This window comes from Hemicordylus capensis, chromosome 2 (genome assembly GCF_027244095.1).
Source record: "Hemicordylus capensis ecotype Gifberg chromosome 2, rHemCap1.1.pri, whole genome shotgun sequence".
Lineage (NCBI taxonomy): Eukaryota > Metazoa > Chordata > Lepidosauria > Squamata > Cordylidae > Hemicordylus > Hemicordylus capensis.
In genome coordinates this window covers 400316187-400336839 of record NC_069658.1, presented here as the reverse complement: position 1 = coordinate 400336839, position 20653 = coordinate 400316187, and the positions used below count along the sequence as shown (strand labels likewise).

At 47.1% G+C, this 20653-nt stretch overlaps 1 protein-coding gene across 8 annotated transcripts in view; it reads right to left on the bottom strand.

The window, feature by feature from the left end:
* Positions 1 to 575: 575 nt before the first annotated feature.
* C1QTNF1 (C1q and TNF related 1) overlaps positions 576 to 20653 on the bottom strand; it is a 57617-nt gene continuing 37539 nt past the window's right edge. For 6 of the 8 annotated variants that reach the window (XM_053300309.1, XM_053300307.1, XM_053300310.1 and 3 more), the window contains 2 exons: positions 10312 to 10448; positions 576 to 7796 (listed from right to left, as the gene is read on the bottom strand). In XM_053300309.1, coding sequence (XP_053156284.1) covers positions 7246 to 7796; positions 10312 to 10448 — 688 coding nt within the window. In that variant the 3' untranslated portion in view covers positions 576 to 7245. Of the gene's footprint in view, positions 7797 to 10311; positions 10449 to 11916; positions 11969 to 20653 lie in introns of those variants that run through there. The other 2 variants (XM_053300312.1, XM_053300313.1) reach the window with 2 other exon arrangements.

Below are 20653 nucleotides of genomic sequence, written 5' to 3'. Positions count from 1 at the left end.
GGATCAGCACTAAGGGGCAATTAACATGATTGTTGGCATAAGCAGTGCAAGCCAATTCTGGTGTATGTGCTGGAAATCCCACGCGGCATCTCCTCACAGACACTACCGTGGATGTTTCTGTTAATTTGAATGTGGCTTCAGGCTTGTGCGAGAGAACTTCCTATAGACTGCGCCCAATAGGTCATCTCTGTCTGTTCTCCCACCTTCATGGCACCTCACATCTGCTGTTTGGTTAGCCACCTCATCTTGCTTCATGGCTGTGCTTCTTCTGATTCTCAGGTGCTTGGTAACCACTGTAAAAATGCTTGAAATCACTTTTGTATGGTGTCCAGTAGTGAGCCTATCATGAGTATCTGCCACCATGCACAGATTCAGGAGTTTGCTTGCCAGCGAATCTACCCTGAACGTGGATGAAAACTGGCATGCCAAATGTGCAGTCCTGGGAGTGGTGGCACCTGCACTCATCACAAGCAATCAGTGCACACAGCAGTTTCAACTGGCTGAAAGTTGCATGAAACAGTGGTTGGCAGGCAGGTTGCTCATAGCAGTTTGCTGCTTAGAAAGACAAGCAGACATTTGGTTCCAATCAATCTCTTTATTTCGGTCAGCGACCAGCATGAGATTAAAACAAATGTAAAAGAGAGAACAATCAAACTTCTATTGCAAACAATAACACCAGATAGACATTTGGTTAAAACAAACATTTTATAAAGCAGAATTTATAGTATATGGAAGCACAAAGGACTGGCTTTTACACATAAAGATAAAAATGCACTTTTAAATGACAGGGTCCTTCTCTTGCTTGCACTGCAGTCTTATAGATACATGTAGACGTGACAGCACACAGAGTGGCTTGTGCATTCTGGGCAAAGCAACTTGTGGGTAAGCACCCCTTTTGCACTGCCTGTCAGTTTCACTCCTCTTCTTACTGCTTACTTTGGGGGCTGTGCTGATCATGTAGCTGTTTCTGTGGTGGTCAAAAGAACATTAGGATGACACATGGGATAATCCCCTCCAGCATGGGCCCTCATCCTTTCCCCATGATGTGCCAGTTTCTGTGTAGTGAAATGCCTTTGCATGCCTCATACTGACCCACATCAAGCCATAGGGGCTATTGCTGAGGCAGTAGCTTTGCTGCACACAGTTCTGCTGGAGTCTCTGCATGATTGCTGAAAACACAAATGGCCTTGGCTCTAATTGTATTTGCCTATACAGCCACTGCCAGACTGAGTAATTAAAAATGCACACACTGAAATGTTTACCTTGCCTGATATCTCTCCTTGCACACAGGGAAGATGGGTTCATATGATACAATAAAAACCAATCTGGTTTTCTGAGTTTGGCAATGAGCCTGACTTCCAGTGGGGAGGGCAAAAAGCTATCTATTGGCCATGTTGTCTGAACCTGCCAATGTTGGCTCCATCAGCCCTACTTACAGTTCCGGAACTGACATCTGTAACCGACTTCAACTCTTGGTTACAGATGTTGGCCCTGGAACTGTAAGCAAGGCTGATGGAGCCGACAATGGTGAGTTTGGCCAATGCAGCCAGTGTCAGCTTCCTAGCCTTCCCCCCTCCAACCAGAAGTCAGGCTAGCCACCGAATTCCAAGAACCAGTGTTTTGGCTTCGAATGTGTCATGTGAATCCACCTGGAATGTTTTTGACCTGTCTGCACATCCCAGTGAGATACCATATGACTTTACCCCATCAAATTTATAGATTTCTGTTATTTGATATGCTAAGATGTGAGCTATAACATCGTATCTCAGTTACCCCAGGAAACAGACGCACTTCACCTGCTTTTAGTTAGGTCAGACCAGCTTGGCCGTTCACCATTACTTCCTCACTCTCCAGAGGGGCAATATATTTGCTGAAGGTATAGGCTGCTTGGCTTTAAAAATCCTCTCTGTGATCCACTGTAACTCACATGATCATTTTATTTTTAAAACAGCATATATCAATCAAACATCATCTTCAAATGATAAAATTTGGGTACATGAGGACCTTCCAAACTGTGTCTCATGACACTGTATTTCCTTGTATTACAGACACATTTTCACAATATTCATTCCATACATTAAACCAGACAGAGCATATATACACTTTACAATGTCATATCTATTACCTGTGGCTTGCCATAAGGAAGGAATAGCAGTTCCAAAATAAGGGTTCCATGGGTACCTGCTCACAGGATCATACTGTTTTATAAAGCCATCTCATGGGCACCCAGTATTTGGGAGAGAAGCCTTTGAGAATCTGATGGGATCTTCCCATCAGCTTAAGAGACACAATCAGGCTGGGTCACCTCTGCTTTCAGGTGCTATTGTGTTCTTCAGGGAATTGACCCTGGGACATGGAATATTCAAGTGTGTTTAGGTTATTGTGAGCCTCCTGCTGTTTGGACTGAGATTTTCAAAGTGCCCTTTTTTGGATCCAGCAGTTTGTTTTTACAAAAGGAGGCCTGGATTTGAACTGGCATGGCCTCTTTAAATGCAAACAATGCCTCCAGAGGGAAGCGTATTTATTTTTATCAGTCTCCATGTAAACCTCATTGCTGCGTGGAGGAAGTTAAAAGGGGAACTTTATATGAAGATTAAGTACATTAAAATATGATCTGGAGGCAAATACCATAACTCCGTGTGTGTCCTAAGAACTTGAATTGCCTGTATGCTTATGTAGGCCTTTGGAGGTAAAAACACCCTCCGCAGTCACTTCTTGTTAAAGCTCTGACTAATCTTCACTTTCTTTGTGCATTATTAATTACTGGATTTTCCTTTAAAATATATTTTAAAAATAACTTGGTTGCTTGCTTTATTAAATGTCAATAATGAAAAGCAGTAAGGCGACATTTTAGTTTGTTATTTTTTGGAGGTGCATTACATGTTCACAGTAAATAAAGCATCCTTTTTTCTGGAGTTGGTGACCTGTAAAACACAACATGAAAGCCTGAAAAAGCTCCAAGAATGATCCCCAAGGAAGGCCTGGATGAACTGCTAAGAAGTGGTGTTAAATATGGGAGCTGATTTTCACGGTGCTCATGACAGTTTCCCCTAGACAAACGTCCAAAAGCAAAAACAAAACAAAACAAAAAACCCTGGCCAGCATCCCAACTAAGTTACTTAATAGTACTACTACTTAGGAATTATTCTAAAGGATCATTTAATTTCAGTAGGGCTACACAGGAGCAATTTAGTCTGGATGTCGGCCCTTGTCCACACCGAAGACTACACACATTTCTGTTTTGTGCCATGTACAGATGTTGAGAAGCTGTGGCATGTGTTCGCATGGTAGACAGGAGCAATCATCACACACAATAGTGTGTATTTTTTGTTTCCCTTGCACCTCTATGCATCTATTTAGAGAAACACCTTCCAGAACAGTAGCCATGTTAGTCTGTTGCAGCAAAACCAACAAGGATATGTTTGGCACCTTACCAATAAATGTTTTGTAGCATCAGCATCATGGACTATAGTTCACTTCATCAGATGGATGAAGTGTTATTCTTGGTTGGCAGGTACATAAATACATGGGAATAGAGAAAGGGGGAGAAATATTAACTGTCCACGACTGGGCTTCCCCCCCACCAACCTTTATCTGTACCCACGTACATGTATACCTGCCACAAGAGGATAATGTTTCGTGCATCTGATCAAGTGAACTGTGTTCCACAAAAGATTATGTTACAAGTCATTTGTTAGTCCTGAAGGTGCCACAACAGTGACAACACTCTTTGCTGGTTTTAAGAAAAGCATCTTATGTAAAAGGGTCCAGAATTTACCGAACCTTACTGTCCTTGTATAACTCGTACATCTTCTGAAGCAGCTGTCCACCATCTGCTGGCAGACAAAACATGAGGCAGCATCACCTGGGGACAATGGAGCCTTTGCTCACCTGGAGATCCAGGAAACCCCCTGCACAACTATTACAGGACAAGGAGACCTGTAAAACACAATTACAGGTCTCTTAAAAGGCAGCTAGGACAGCAGGCTTTGGAGCCACTCCAAGAACTGCAGTTTCTCTGTGCACGTGGGTGTATGTATGTTCTATATAGCAGTGGTTCCCACTTTGGGTCCCCAGATGTTGGACCACAAATCCCATCGTCCCAAGCCACAATGGCATTCAGCCAAAGGCCCTTGTGGCTGTGGATGATGGGAGTTCTGGACCCAAGATGGGAACCCCTGTGCTGTATAACAGGTTTCTTTCCTTTTGGGAACTGGAACTCTGTGGACATTGGAAGAAAAGGGGAGAGAGAGGAGATAGAAGTTTGTATTTCAACAATACAACAATTTAGCGGGGGTGGGGGGAATAAATGTCCCTTTTGTATACAGCACCTGCTTATTGCTTGCTTACTACTTTTAATTTTGGATTTGTATATTTTCTGGGAGAAGGATGGGTATATACATGAAAGTTGCTCATCATTGGCCTTGGATGAAATTGCTGACCAACAGAAGGATAAATACTGCAGGTCCCTACATCTTAGGTGGGATGGGAACTATCAATTAATCCCTACCAATTGGGTAGGCAGACTGAGATTACACTTGTGTGCCTTGAGGCTGAGCATTAGAAACAAAGTGGGGGTGGGGAGAGTGGCAAGGATGACTGGAGATTCAAAGCAGAACTTTACCCTTGTCAGAATGCTATGGACATTTACTTGCATGATATCCCAGAGGAAGTCTGGTAAGGTTATATTTTAGCATTCCAATAAGCCTGAGAAAGACGGACAAGTCCTGATGCCAAAGGTTTGGCTGCTGCAACACACTATCTAGTGACACTAAGTGGAGAAGCAGGCAGCAGAGTTAGCAAGTTACTCTTCTTAATATTTAGAATAAACATTTTGGAACTATATAACTGATGGTGAAACCTCCAATAACAAATGACAGGAAGAGGAGTGTCCATGCTCAGAGGTGTCTGCCTCTCCACCCTGTCTGCAGCTGCGGAGAAAAGCTGGTCCCATTTAGTGTGTGACATGACAGAATCACATTCTTAAGTCTGGCATTAGTGAGCTCTGGCTCAAATTAAGCATTAGCCGCACCCATTTCATTCAGCAGAGAGTCTGTTGCGAAAATGTTCCTGGGGCACGGGGCGCATGGCATGGTCTCAGGGAAGCTTCCTGCCTATGATGGCACAGCTTGGCTGTCCATCACCAGGAGAAAGTGGGGTATTCTGGAGAGCTCTTTGCCTGTAGTAGTATGTGCCACCCTGAGCACAGGGCTCAGCACGCTGGATCCCAGCAGCTGAGAATGGAGGTCCGCCACCCAGAATGTTTCCTTTGGCCCCATAGCAGGTGATCTCATCTTTTCCCTGATTCATATCTCCTTTGTCAATATTAGTATTAGCACATCACTTCACTGGCCTGCTCCTTCTCCACTTCTTCCTCATTTCCCCTTGCCTCTCCACTCCCCAGTTCCAAGAAAGTGCTCTGGAGGTAGCTGGTATTGACGTACAGCAGGCCTGTGCTGAACTGTATGTTTGCTCTGAACAATGGCTAGGCCAAGGCCTGGGGGAGGGTGGTGTGAGGAGGAGGCCCCGTTTACATCTGAGATACCCGGGAGCATGGGGTGCATTTAGAAACAGCATGACCATTTGCATACTACAATATAGACATCTTCCTGACCACTCCCTTACATGTGTTTTAAGAACACCAGAAAGGAACAACAGAGTGGGGACTAGACCTCAGGGCCATGGTGATATTTCTTTCTGGAGAAGGCTTCGAGCAAGACGTCATTCACTTCCACTCTGTTTCACAAATAGCCTTACACTCTTGGGCTCTCTTCCTGGAGAGAGATTTCCTGCCTCTGCCCACTGTGTCCAATGCCCTCAATTCCCATACGTACATGAGGGAGAAAGAGCAGAGGAAAAGGTCTGCGAGATCCTGGTTAGTGATTTTAATTACTTCTGCATGTTTAATGCAAAGACAGTTTTTTGTGAGTGCAACAGCTTGTGCAAGCATCCGGGCAGACCCAGCTTCTCTTGTCTAGATCAGCCTTCAATTTGAGGATGGGGCTGGTCCCCCATCCTCCAAGTCCAAGACCTGATGACCAGACCTAGCCAAGAGAAGCTGGGTCTGGAGGCCTGCAGGGTACTGCAACTTTCTTTTGAGAATGGAGGGAAGGGATGGGGGATGCAGGGATGGAAACTATCTCACTGAGCAACCCCGAAGTCAAATATGGCTGCTGGACTTATCCATCAGGAACCCCTGTGTCTCAGGACACACCAAGGCCCAGTTGCTCATAGGGATATTTGGAACTAGTGGGATGCAATCGGGCATAATCCTCCTCCAAGCTAAAGATGCAGCTATCATGATTCATGACACTAAATGCTGAAGATCATTGTAAAGTTCTCTACTCTGTGCTACAAGGGCAGGGTCTTATTTTAGTGCACCAGTGTGACACAAAATAGTTTCAGCACCAAGAATCCCGGTACCCCTTTTCTACACAGTAGAGAGAGGAAGGGTATTGCAAGCCATTCCTGTCCAGCAGGGGAGTGGGGTGGCTTTGGTATCAACAGAGCCCTATGAAGCCCAGTACTGAGGCGAGGTGAGGCGCATAAGGCAAGGTGAGGTGGTTGCCTCAGGTGGCAGATTATTGGGACACCACCAGCTTCACAATTCCCCACCTCAGTGCAGCCATTGGAGCAGCTCTTGAGACCCATCTGGCCCTTACAAGCTTTGCAGGAGCACTTCTCCTCATACTCTTTGCAAAAGTTGCAAGCAGCATGAGGAGAGAAGAGGAGGCCGGTATCAAGCTGCCCTCCCCCATCCCCCCATACCACTTTCAAAGCTTGCAGGGTCCGTTTTGAAAGGGGGCTGGCCCCCACCAGGGCATCACAGGGCAAGGCAGCTTTCGGCACCTCACCACAGGCACCAATACCTCACCAATACTGTGGGCTGCCCCTGTGCACAGAAGTAATGTAGTTATGCAATTTAGGATGCGAGTCTCAGTAGGGCAAGTGAAGCTATGGGTTAGGGCAAAGAGTTAGGTTAGGTTAGCATTTGGGAAGAGCTGCGAGTGCTTGAGGCTGAAGGCAGGGAGGGTGGAAAGATAGTCAGAGGTGACTGTAGGAGAACCTGTTCAAGGGAAGAGAGGACAGAATTTGATGTGGGTGACGGTCCAAGCAGCAAAAGTAATTTCAGGGTTGCAGGTGGGTTCTGGTAGATCAGGATTTGGGCTGGAAATCAATATGGAGGAAGGCACTGGAAGTATGAGGAAAGGTTCTTAGTACTGTTTTGTCCATCTGCCTGCAGATTCAAGGCTCAGAGCTGGGCTTCACTAGGTATCCACTGAAAGTAACATAGGTGTCATACTCATCGCTGAAAACAGCATTATCCCGCTCACCCTTGAAGAGCCGAACCCAGACTTCATCCTGGTCCTGCAGCTCCAACATGAGGCTCTGGCTCTGCATGATACTTCGGTCACTGGCCTGAGCATACAAGATGGCCACCTCAGCCCCATTGCGCATGATGTGCAGATAGGTCTCCTTCTGGTTCCAGGTGTGCACATTGAGGCTGAAGAAATACACACCAGGCACGTAGCAATAGAACTTGCCCATGAACATGTTGAAGTGGCCGTAGAGGTTCACATACTCAGTGTCAAAGATGAGCGTCTGGTAATAGTCGTTGCTGTGCAGAGGTTTCTTACGGCCCACCGAAAAAGCAGCATAGTTGGTCTTGTACCGCTCCCCTGGAGACCCTATGTTGCCTTTTTGCCCCTTGAGACCCATCTGGCCCTTGCTCCCCGTGGAACCAGCCTTGCCCAGCTTCCCTTGGGGGCCACGCTCACCACGGTCCCCTTTCTCACCTAAGTAATAAAGAGGTCATAATTGAGCACCACCTCAATGTAGCCAACCTTGGCCTTTAAGTTCCATCCAAGGGGGGCATCTGGTGAGTGGTCTAGAGCAGGGGTCGGCAAACTTGGCCCTCCAGCTGCTGTTGAACTATAACTCCCCTAATCCCAGCTACAATAAATTGTGGCTAGGGGTTATAGGAGTTATAGTTCAACAGCAGCTGGAGGGCCAAGTTTGCCCACCCCTGCTCTAGAGTCTAATCATCTTCACCCTCCCTTGGGAGAGAAGCAAGAAGAAAAATGATCCTGTCAACTGAACACAGTCATTCCCTGAAAAACTAATGACAATTTAGCCAGGATCGGGTCCACCCTGAAGTGAAGAGGTTTTTGCTCTACCGGATGCCCATCCTTCTTTGGATTTTAAAGCGGGTATAAACAGGTAGAAAAATTCTCCTTGCCACCTGGGCAGGCAGCAGAGATGTATGCCCACCATGGTAAGTTACCACTTGCTAAGTGGCTGTCTGTATTAAACAGAATTGCCACCAAATCTGACCAGGAGCACATTTCAGGGAAAACATTGACATTTAAGCTTGGACAAAACATATAGGAATGGGGCCTGGGTGGGGGAGATTAAAAATTAAATTATGTTAATCCATTTTACTGGCTGACATAAGGAAAATTACTCAAAGTAATCTCACTGAAATTAAAAGGGCAGGTTAGGCATTTCCTTTTACTTTCAATGGGACTACTTTGAGTAATTTTCTCACAGGCACTGCCTTTATTTTGAATATGAGACAGGAGATTGGGACATACCTCCTCTAGATTTTCAAACGTTGACAAAGTGTATATTTTTCAAACATTGACAAAGTGTATATTTTACTCTCTCTCACACACACACACACACACACTTTCCCAGCTGCACACATCTCTATTAATTTATGAGGAGGGCTCTAGGAATTCAACATTGTGAGGGCCTACTCTGATGACACAATCTCTCCATCTTTCACAGTCAGACCATGTCCTTATGCAACCTCTGAAGTTCTGGGTTTCACTCAAGACTAATTTGGCAGTTTCCTCTGGCCTGTGTAAGGAAGGAACTTGAATAAGATGACCATAACAGCTCCTTCAGGCCAGGAAATTTATTTAGCTCATACGATTTCTCCCAAACCGGCCCCTCTGGAATGTAAAGAACCCAAAGATTTGTCCAAAGACAGCTACTCCGCCTCTATAACCAACGCATGTAATCTGATATCTCACCATAACTTCTGGAACCCTATCCACTGCTGTTTCAAGTTGTTTTGCTCAGATCAAGTGGTCAGGGTCAGCTCTAGGCTTGAGAGGGCCTTTAGCAAGGTGACTTCTGTTGAGCCTCCTCATGCTTGGGTTGGCCCCCTCCCTTCCCCTTCCTTATTGGCCCCCTCCCCTCCTCCTTACTGTGATGGCAGTCATGAGTTTCTTTTATTCTCAGCAGCAGCAGGCCAAAACAGCAGCAAAAGCATGCTAGCCAGCAGCTGCCTCCTGCTTTGTCCACCCCCCTCCCACCCCAACAATGCCCCACATGGTATTGCCAGTCCACTGAGAATGAAAGCAGCCCACATCAGCCACCATGGTAAGGGGAGAGGGACATACCCAGCTGGTGGTTGCCCATTGTAGGCTAGGCCCAATTCATCCCAGGGGGTCAGGGCAGGCATCAGAAGTGACCCTCCTGGGACGCTGCGCCCTCAGCAGTTGCCCAAGGGTACCTTGGGCAGATGTGGGTCCTGAGGGGCATTTCTGAGAATAGGCCAGAAATGGGTCCAGCTACACATTCCAAGAAGGGAGCTACAACTCCACCATACCTGCCAATATGTCCCTATTTTCCCATTCAAAATAGGGACATGTTTGCAGATATTTTCCACTCCTGGCAAAGGTTTGCCAGCCCGCAGTGTAGAGATTTGACCTTTGCCTTTAAATTCCCTGGAGGAGGCAGCTGCAACTCCTCCCCTGGTTCCATTGTTTACTCCTTCCTGGGCTGTAACAAGCAAGACCCTGAGTGTGCTGCACAAGTGTGCAGGACAACTGGAATGGGTGGCAGAAGCCATGGCTGCGTTGGTGTGTGGTGGGGTGGGGGGTGGATTTACAGGACAGCTGTCTGGGTTGAGGCCTACTTGACTATCACATCCTATCACATCCTGAGACTATCACATCCTGAGCTCAAGGTTGACTCAGCCTTCCATCCTTCCGAGGTCGGTAAAATGAGTACCCAGAATGTTGGGGGCAATATGCTAAATCATTGTAAACCGCTTAGAGAGCTCCGGCTATAAAGCGGTATATAAATGTAAGTGCTATTGCTATTGCTATTGCTATTGCTATCTGCTGCCTTCAGGTTTTGGATAGTAAACTACCAGGTAGGAAGAGGTTCCCCAGCAAGTCAGAAGTCCTGGCTCAGAGATCTTAGGAGGACAAGACCACCTTGCTCATTGTTCCGCAATTCCCTCTTTCCTTATTGCCCAGGGTCTGAATCCAGAAAGGCAGAGTGGGTGCCCCTTACCTTTTAAGATGGTTATGTTGATCTGAGGCAATGGCTGGTACATCGGATATGACTGGGACTGTTCAGGAGGGTCGCAGCAGCGCACACACTCGGAACCTCTATGCCGCTTGCTGCCTTTCTCATTGTCATTTCCAGCCCTGGGAGGCAGAAACAAAACAGACAGGCTAGGTCACAGGGGCAAGAGAACACAGGAAATGCTGCTCAGGATCCTCTTTCCTTGGGAGATGTGCAAAGGCCCCTTGTTCGTGTCCACAAGCTCATTCCCCCCATCGCCCTTAATGTCATCATTTCAGACACATTGAAAGAAGGCTAAAAGTTGCTGACAGGGAATTATTGATAGCCTGGACACTAAGGTGAGGCCTGTTTTTCACAGCCCTATATAAACAACTCATTTCTCCCCACTTGCTCCACTTGCTCCAGTCCCTGTTCAAGGGAGGGCTGGCCCTTTCTTGCTACCGCTGGTCTTGTGGAAGCAAGCATGACTTGTCCCCTTAGCTAAGCAGGGTCTGCCCTGGTTGCATATGAAAGGGAGACTAGAAGTGTGAGCATCTATATATTTAATCCTCCTGGGTACGCCTTTAGAATGTGCGTCCCAGTGCCCAGCTGATTGGCTGGGCGGCGGAGACGCCTGATAGGCTGGAGGCCGGGCCACGCCAAATGGCAGCACAGCTGCAGGTCCCGGCAGCAGCGAGGTGGCGGAGAGGCTGGGCCATGCCAAATGTCAGGCCTGGCCGCGACAAGGCAGAGCCGCTGGACTTGGCAGCAGCAAGGCGGAGGAGAGGCCGGGCTGTGGCAAAAAGGAGGAGAGGCTGGGTCCGGCCCGCGGTGAGCCAGAGCTGGTGGACCCGGGCCGGGGCGAGGCAGAGCCGCTGGACCTGGCTGCGCCGAGGCCGCAGAGAGGCCGGGCCGTAGCAAAAAGAAGGAAAGGTTGGGCCCGGGCCGGGATGAGGAAGAGCCGCTGGACCCAGCAAGGTGGGGCCGCGGCAAAAAGGAGGTGAGGCAAGGAGAGACACTGGGGCAGAAGGTGGGGGAGGGCAGGAGAGAGACTGTGGGAGAAGCTGGGGGGAGGGGGAACCACTGGCCGCAAAGAGCGTACAGATGCTCTGTGCGGGGTCAGCTAGTGGTAAGATATTCCCCTCAGGGGATGAAGCCACCACTCTGGGAAGAAGAGCAGAAGGTTTCAAGTTCCCTCCCTGGCTTCTCCAAGATAGGGCTGAGAGAGATTCCTGCCTGCAACCTTGGAGAAGCCGCTGCCAGTCTGTGAGGACAATACTGAGCTAGATAGACCAATGGTCTGACTCAGTATATGGCAGCTTCCTGTGTTCCTATTTGGTTGACTGGACAGTTGTCCCAGACTTGAAATGGGGGTGAAAGTGAGCCATGGACCTCCTTTTCCATGGGCCTTGGCAAGCTCACAGGCTGATGGTGGGCAGCAGTGGCAGCAACAGATGTTCCTCCTTTAGATGTTCCTCCACCCTGGCACCCCCATGAAGTGTCAGAGAGACAGGGCATGGGAAATCTAAAACAGCCCTAGTGCCCATGGAGGGGCAGATCTGCTGCTGCTACCCACCATCACCCAGTAACGCCAGGGTTGGGGAGGCTTACCAGGTGGCGGTGGGCAGTGGTGGACAGCAGTGGCATGCGCCTCCTTCTGTGCTCCTGCCTGCAGTTAGAGTGCCAGTGCTGAAGGGGGAGCTTCCGTCTGCTGCCGAGTTAACTTCCCCAGGCACCACCAGGGGACAGTGTGAACCCACCCACACACGTGCGCCCATACAGGGTGGAGCTCAATATTCCCACCGGGAGGCTCAGCACAGGGCTCTTCCGCAGGGCTTTCCACAACCTGGCACCCGCCCTGTAAGTCAATAATGGGAGCCTGATAACAGGAGTCCGGATCTGGGGAGAAGACAAAGACCAGCTGCTGCATACCCTCTGATATTTCATGGAAGAAAACAGGAGCCTTGAAACACCTATTCTCACACAGCATTCAGGGTGTTATAAACCAACTATAAAACAACCCCACCAGTTCCCTGTTTTTGTTTTCGTTTTTAAAAAGCCCTTTAAGAATGTGACAGTGGATGTGGCTGTATTTATTAGACAACGCATACATATTCAGCAAACATTTACTATCTGGATCGGTAGCTATGGGGAGATAGGAAGCAGCGGTGTAGCAAGGCTGGAGGGGGCACTGGGCCCAGATTTAAATAGAGGCCCCTCACCACCTGCCTTCACCCTCCCCCCCCCCGCCTGGACCACCCAGTCACACTCCAGTAGAGCTAATGCAGCCCTAACAACACCTTGCCGGCTTGGTAAGGTAGGGTTGCCCCAATGCCAATGAGAACAGTTCTGCCTTAAAGGGGCTGCTTATTCTCACTGGCAGAGGTGCACCTAGGTAATTTTGGAGACACCACTCCCCCGCCGCCCACTACAAGCTAAGCACCATCCCCCTACACACACACACACACACACACACACACACAATTTTTAACACATGAGTTCTTGAGGGCACAAACAGCAACAGAACTCACAAGAATGTAAGAACATAAAACAGGTATATTTATGCCAATATGCATAAGCAGGAAGATTTCAACTCACAACATATTCCCATCCCACATATTTCTTTCCCCATTCTGTCTCTAAAGCAGAGGTCATGCTTGGCCACCCGGTGCAGGTCACAGCCGTGTTTGGCTGCCCAGCCGGCACAGCACAGGCTGGCAGCGTAGCATGGGGACCACAACACCCAGGATAGACTAAAGAGGATTTGGGTGGCCCCAGGGGTGTGTGAAGGCCCTAGACCTTGGCTTCGTGTAAGTCCAGGGGTAAGAGTGCCTCTGCTTGCTGGAACTGAGACACCTCTGCACAAGTTGTGGCCGAGCACCCAGTGAAGGGGGGACAGGAGGCGTGGCCCCCAGACTCCCCCCCCCACCTCGCCCAACGGTAGTTACACCCTGATGGGAAGAGAAGCCATGCAACTGGCATTTGATAGCCATGTGCAACTGAGTCAAGATGCACCCACCACTGAAAAACTCCACTGTGCACATGCTCATGCGTGTTTTACCCAAAAGGGACCGTGCTTAATGAGAGACAAGTACCACAAAATGGAGACTGTCCTTGGTAAACACTAGGCACAGTCGGAACATATGCAGAAGTGGTATAATTTAAGGGGTGGAGAGCAGTGGCTGACATGATGCGCAGCATTTCAGAGCTGTAATGCTGCACCTTGGGGCTGCCATGGACTTCAAAGCAAGTCCCAACACAGTTCTGAAGCAGCATTTATCTAGCTTTGTTGTGCGCACTGACAAGATATTTTGCAGCCCTGCTGAAAAATGCCAGGGATTGAACCTGGGGCCTTCTGCATGCAAAGCAGATTCTCTTCTGCTGAGCTATGGTTCCTCTCCCCATATACGGAAAGGTGTCCTCCGGAGATGGGGTGGAAACTTGGGGAGAGGGCATTGAAAGATCCATCTGGATTGAAGCAAGTTCAAGAAAATCTCTATAAAGCCATGTAGGCAATGTGGAAACACAGACTGGTCCTGAAGTTATGAGAGCCCTGTGATTGTGGCATAATAGTGTATAGCACTTAAGGGTTAAAGGTTTAACATGTTAAGAGGTGGAGTTTAGGGAGGACTGCTTCCCCTGGGAGGCTTATTCTTCAGTTTGTGTTCTTCTGAAAGAACTCTTTGCAAACACTGCCTGGTGTTAGAATGGGATCCTTTCTTTGAGAAAGTAAGTAAGAAAGAATAGAACAACCCACAACAAAGGGTAAGTGGTCAAGAGGAGAGATTGAGATCTGCAGGCAACTACCCATAACAATATGGTGCCTGATAACTGGACACTGTAAAAGCTAAGAATAAAACGGGGAATCAGTTAGCTAGTCTTAAGGGTCATCTTCAACCATCACCATTAATGAAATCTGGGGAAGTAAAACAGACAGTTAGAAGCTCCAGAGAAAGTATGTGTGGGTCCTGTGGTAGAAAATCTACCCATATTTGGCAACAATGCCTCGCAAAAGATGTGGAATGTACGTGCTGCCATAAAATAGGATATTTTGCAGCTGTCTGCAAAACAACGCTTCTCAATCTGCAAATGGTTCAAGAAGACATTCTACAAGCCAGGGATGAGGGAGCAGTGGAACTTATTTTTTTAGGCTCTATATTCTCTATTGATCAAATGTCATCATGGTATACCAGTATCAACCTGAATGGCAAAAAACCTCAAAATTGATATAGGAAGGACGGAGCTGCAGTTACTGCAGGGGCGTAACTATAATAGGGCAAGGGGAGAGAGTTGTCTGGGGCCTACTGCCTTGGGGGGCCCCCCCAGAGGGAAGTCACATGACTGACTCCCCCAGCCACGAACCCGCTCGGGCTTCCTTCAGTTGTATTCATCCTCCGAAACTGATGTGAGTGTTAAGATCTGGAGCTACCAGAGCAGCATGTCTTTCTCTAGCACCATTGAATGACTTGCATCGTCCACAATTTACAAAACCTTATTGGTGTTATGTGTGTGTTCATATATATATGAAACTATGCTTTTTGTTACCACTATTCAGCCTCATTTAAGAGTTCTTTATTTCATGAGCTGAGCTTCGGGGGGGGGGGGGCATTTTAAAATCTTGTCTCTGGGCCCACTCCAACCTTGCTACGCCTCTGAGTTACTGCCATTCCTACGAAAATCTATGACCCATCCCGAGATGGATGTTTAATTCCCTCAACCAAAGTGTTGCAGAGTGCCAATGACAACCCTTTTCACATCTTGGGACAGTTTCAAGACATGCTGGAAAAAGAGAGGAGGGTTCTACATCATATGTGTATATCCTGTGGCATGTGATACAGGACCTCAATACACCCCTGTTGGGATTGCCTGCACTACACCACTTACGACTTGTGCAGAGACCTGACAGCACTACACAAGACATGACATGGATTCCTAATGTATATCCCCACATACATTCTTACAGGATTGGGAAAACTTTCAGGACAATAGAAAATTAAGTTGTAGACATCAACCATGTCCTTTGCCTTGACAGCACCCCGCCAGGTCCCCATGCCTTTACAAGCTAAGATCAAAGATGAATTAGCCAGAATGGAAAAGATGGGTGTCATTTCCCCAGTAGATGAACCTACCAACTGGAGTGCAGAACTAGTAGCAGTGCCAAAGCCCAATGGAAAGATCTGCATTTGTGTGGATCCCACAGAATTTAACAAGAGAGTTTGCAGGGAAAGACTCATGCTTTTGGCAGTTGATCAGACATTGCCCAGACATTGGCTCAATTATCTGGTGCAAAGGTTTCCTCAAAGCTTGATGCTACAGCAGAGTTTGGGCCAATTTCTCCGGCACAAGAATCTCAACTGCTGACTACCTTCCTTACTCCCTTTGGCAAGTATTATTTCAACCGCCTTCCATTTGGTCCTTCATCTGCCCCAGTGCACTTTCAAAAGTGACTCACAACTGGTATCTGGATTTGCAGGAGTTCTTTGCCATGCAGATGACGTCCTGGTTTATGGCAGGAACATGACAAGAGACTGTGGTCAATACTGGGGCATTTCAAGCAAGTGGGCCTCACAATGAATGAAAAATGTGAATGGGAAAACAAGCCTCAAGTTTATAGGATGTATCATTCATGACAAGGGAATCCAACCTGATCCAGATAAGGTTACTGCACTTGTAAATTTACCAGACCCTCTGGATGTATTGGCAGTAGATATGGCAAATTATTTTGGATTTTTTAAACCAAATCTTGCACAAGTCACAAAGCCCTTACAGGAAAATTTCCACAGACATGCTCTGTGGACCTGGGATTATGCACAAAGAGGTGCATTTGCAGCTGTAAAACAACTGTTGCTTTCTTCTCTGGTTTTGGCACAGTATTCTGAAAAGTACCCAACAATTTTGGCTGCGGATGCTTCTCATCTGGCTTGGGAGCTGTGCTTAGTCAGATTCAACCAGGGGGTGAGAAATGTCCAATCACATTCATTTCTTGATGTCTACTGACAGAGTGGTGCTATGCTCAGGTGGGAAAGGAAGTGTTGGCTGTTACCAAGGCCTCTGAACATTTTAGTTCTTATTTGGGAGCTTCTTATTTGCATTGGGAGCTGGTTCTTATTTGAGAACCCGTTAAAAGCATCACAGCAGAACAACTCTGGGGACTGATTTGAAAAAGGAGCAGAAATTAAACTCCTCTCTGCCCAGGAAAGCTCTGCCAAACACAAACCTGCAGGCGCAATGCACGCAGACCAAAATCTTTTTCTTGCTGCATGCACTGCTACTAGATAAGCCTTCAAATGGGTCCCATGCTGCATCCTGTCAGATTCGCACCAGGTTCTCCTCCATTTGCATTCTAGTCACCTATACAACCGCTTCAGACTCCACAACTCCTCAGTATACCAAGGGGCCATTTTTGAAGCATGTCGGAAGGGATGCTTAGGAGCAATCATTACTACTACCCTGATGAGTTCCCTGTTCCAGGTTCCCACCAGGGCATCGACAGAATCATTGGCCGCACAAACATCAAAACCCTCCAAGGCCTTTTGGAATCTTGCTGAGTCCAGCAGCCTTCTTGGGCGGACGATCCTAATAGGTCCACCACCCCTGCAGGGGTGGATTATGGCTGTGAAACCAACCTTAACCAGGTAGTGGTCCGTCCATGACAATGGGGAGACCACTGGATCTCCCACCCACGGAACACCCCCCCGATCCAAATAAAAGACCAAATCAATTGCATGGCCGGCAACACGAGTTGGTTCAGAAACTAATTGGAACAGACCCATATTATTGAGTTATCATGGCTGCTATGAACTCCTGAGCCTCACCAGACAAGCCAGCCCCAAAGTGGATGTTGAAGTCCCCAGCACCAAGAATCAGCTCAGTTAGGGAGTCAGTTGGGCAGTGGGGTGGACAGTACACCAACAGAATCCCCAATAAATCCCTAGTTCCCAGCCTCAGAAATATGCACTCAGTATAAGTCAACTGTCTTGCAGGGGCCCTGGTAAAGGAGATGGTCTTCTTATGGACCACAGCCACTCCACACACACACCGCCCACTTCCCATAGCCTGCTCCACAACAGAGTAAACTGGTGGGAGAAGCTGAGCCCATACTGGACCACTTGCCTTCTCTAACCAGGTCTCAGTTATACATGCCAGGTCAGCTCCCTGCATGATCCCCACCACATGTTAAGGCCATCTGAGGAGGTCCATCTCCAGTTACCACCGGTTAGTCTGGTGGTGACTCAAAGGTGGGCCTTCTCTGTAGCTGATCCTGGGCTGTGGAATGCACTCCCAGCAGAAATCTGTAATTTGAGTTTATTATTGGCCTTCAGGAGAGCCCTTAAAACCTATGTGTTTGGCCTGGCCTTCCAGGGTTTTTAAACTGCTGTAAATGTTAGGCCTGGTTCTCCAGGGTTTTTAACTGTTTAAATGTTTTAATTGTTAATTGGTTTCATGCTGTTTTTATAGTTTTGATTTTAATTGTTTTTATTTTGATGTAAACTGCCCTGAGCCATTTTTGGAAGGGCAGTATATAAATTGAATGAATGAATGAATGAATGAATGAATGAATATTTGGTGGGATTAAAATTCACTATACACACTGATTACAAGCTTTTAGTGACCTTACTTGGCTCAAAACCCCTGGATGACCTTCCTCCAAAGATTCTAAAATTTCACCTTCACCTTCTGAGATTTTTGTTTGACAGAATGTTTGTTTGAGCATATGCCAAGCAAGTCATTTGTTCTGGCATATGCACTTTCCAGGGCACCTGTCCACAGTGGTAGGGTGTGGTATGGCCCCTACCACAGTCAAAGGAAGAATGAGCTTTGGCAACAGAAGTGTACGTTTATGTTGACTGCATTCAAACTTCTCTTCCAGCAACAAAAGGGTGACTGCAGTACACCATATGTGAGGCAGTAATTCGCCTCTGCCAACAAGGATGGGGTGCCTGGAAATGACTTCAATTGGCAGTGAGACCTTATTGGTCAGACCAAAATGATCTGCACTTCATAGATGGTTTGCTCATGAAAGGGCAGCGTATTGTCATCTCCAAAGGACTTCAGAGGGGTATACTAAATAAAATTCACAAAGGTCATCAAGGCATTACTAAGTGCAGAGTGAGAGCACAGCAGGCTGTTTGGTGGCCTAGACTGAGTATGCAAATAAAAATACCCGTGGATAATTGTGAGACCTGCATTAAAGCAAGAAAACAGCGCCCAATTTCGACATAGCTACCTGAAAGACCCTGGCAGCAAGTAGTTACAGACTTGTTTGTCTGGCAAAGGAATATAAATATGACTGTTGATTATTTTTCCGGGTATATTGACCTCGCCTTACTTACTCATACAAAAACTGAAAGCTGCTTTTGCTAGACATGGAGTTCCTAAGCTTTTTATTTCAGACAATGGACTTCAGTATGTCTCTGACAGCTTCAAAGTATTTGCAGAGATGTTCGACTTTGTACTTCATACCAGTAGCCCCCATTCCCCTCAAAGCAATGGGGAAGTTGAACATGCAGTACAAACTTTGAAAGAGTTGTTGAAAAGGTGGGATGATCCAATTTAGTATATGTGCTGCTGAAGCAAACATGATCCATATTTAGCTCTGTTGGCATATAGATCCATTCCCCTTACTTCAGGATCTTCACCAGCAGAACTTCTCATGGGGCACAGCCTGAAGACTCCCTTACCAATGGCACCTTCTAAGCTTCAACCCCAGTGGCCAGATCTGAAGGACTTTCACTGACGGGATGCGGAAGTGACAGATGCAGCATAATTTCAATGTTTGGCACAGCGTTCAACCATTATCAAAGTTGCTTCCAGGAGACAGAGTTTGAAGGTTTCCAGGCATTTGGCGCTGTGCAGAGGGAAGTTACAACACTTAGATCTTCTATTGTAAATACTCTCTGAGGCAGTGTCTGTCAGAATCATGTTCATCTCTAGAACTTTTCACCTTCAGATGGAGAGAGACTGCCACAACAGCCATCTCCAGTTCAGTCAGTAGTCCAAGAGAGAAAGGCTTAATTTGCGATAGACACAAATGCCAAATAAGTGGTTGGAGAACATTTACTTTCATAAAATGATATGTTTAAATTAAAAAGGTACTTTTGGGGTTTAAGTTGAAAACAATTTAAGATTTATAAAGAGGGAAGAAGGGGAGATGTGGCATAACAGTGTATAGCACTCCTGGTATGACTACAGTTCAAATCAGACACTAGAAAAACTGTACCCAACCATGCCTTTGAAAGGTGTTGTGTAATGTGCATGGAAATACAAGAGGCTTAACATATTGTTAAGTGGTGGAGTTAAATGAAGGAAAGACTGCCTTGCTTGGGAAGATTCTTCTTCAGTTTGTGTTCTTCTAAAATGGATGCTGAAAACATTATAGCTACAACTAAATTCAATTTATACAAATCAGCACTGGGGTAGAGCCAGTTCTGTTAGTGAGACAGAAATGCCCTCCAGAAGCATCCACTTAATAGGTACAGTACCTACAGTAACTTCCTAATGAGGAATGCTAGTTTATGCCAAATGTACACACACTGCATTGGGCCTATTCCTGGAATAGCATATACCTCTAGCTGGGAGACTGAGCAAATTCTCACTGCTCTGGGATCTGGTCCATGTCCCCTTGCCAGTAACCCAGTAAGGAGGTCAGTATGGCTTTGGCAAGGTCTTTCTCAGTGCTTTCCCACCCTTAGGTTCCAGCACAGGGCCCCATAATTCCTAAGGAGACTTTTGTTTGAAATCCTAAACTGGCAGATGATTTGCAGTCTCAACAGGGGAGTGGGGGCGGGGGGGGGTGCAGAATGCGGCTTCAATATGCAAAACACTGCATAGGCTGAAGCCGGGATTTCGTAAGGTGCAGCACTGTGCTGCAAAACAGTCTGACTGGAACTGTGGTCCACTTGCTCACTGGGCATCTGAGCAACAAACATCCTGCAACCTTTGCAATTGAGGAAAATTCACAGGACCCATCTAATGGCACTGCAGGGAAATAACTTGACTAGCAAGCCAGAGGCTGCCGGTTTGAATCCCCGCTGGTATGTTTCCCAGACTATGGGAAACACTTCAAATACCCAATGGTATGTTTCCCAGACTATGGGAAACATCTGTATCCAGTAGCAGCGATATAGAAAGGTGCTGAAAGGCATCATCTCATACTGCGTGGGAGATGGCAATGGTAAACCCCTCCTGTATTCTACCAAAGTCAACCACAGGGCTCTGTGGTCACCAGAAGCTGACACCAACTCAACGGCACAACTTTCCTTTTACTTTAATTCACAGGAAATCCAAGAAGGATGGGCCAGAGGTTATGACTGCTACTGCTGCTGGCTGCTGCTACTACTACTACGAA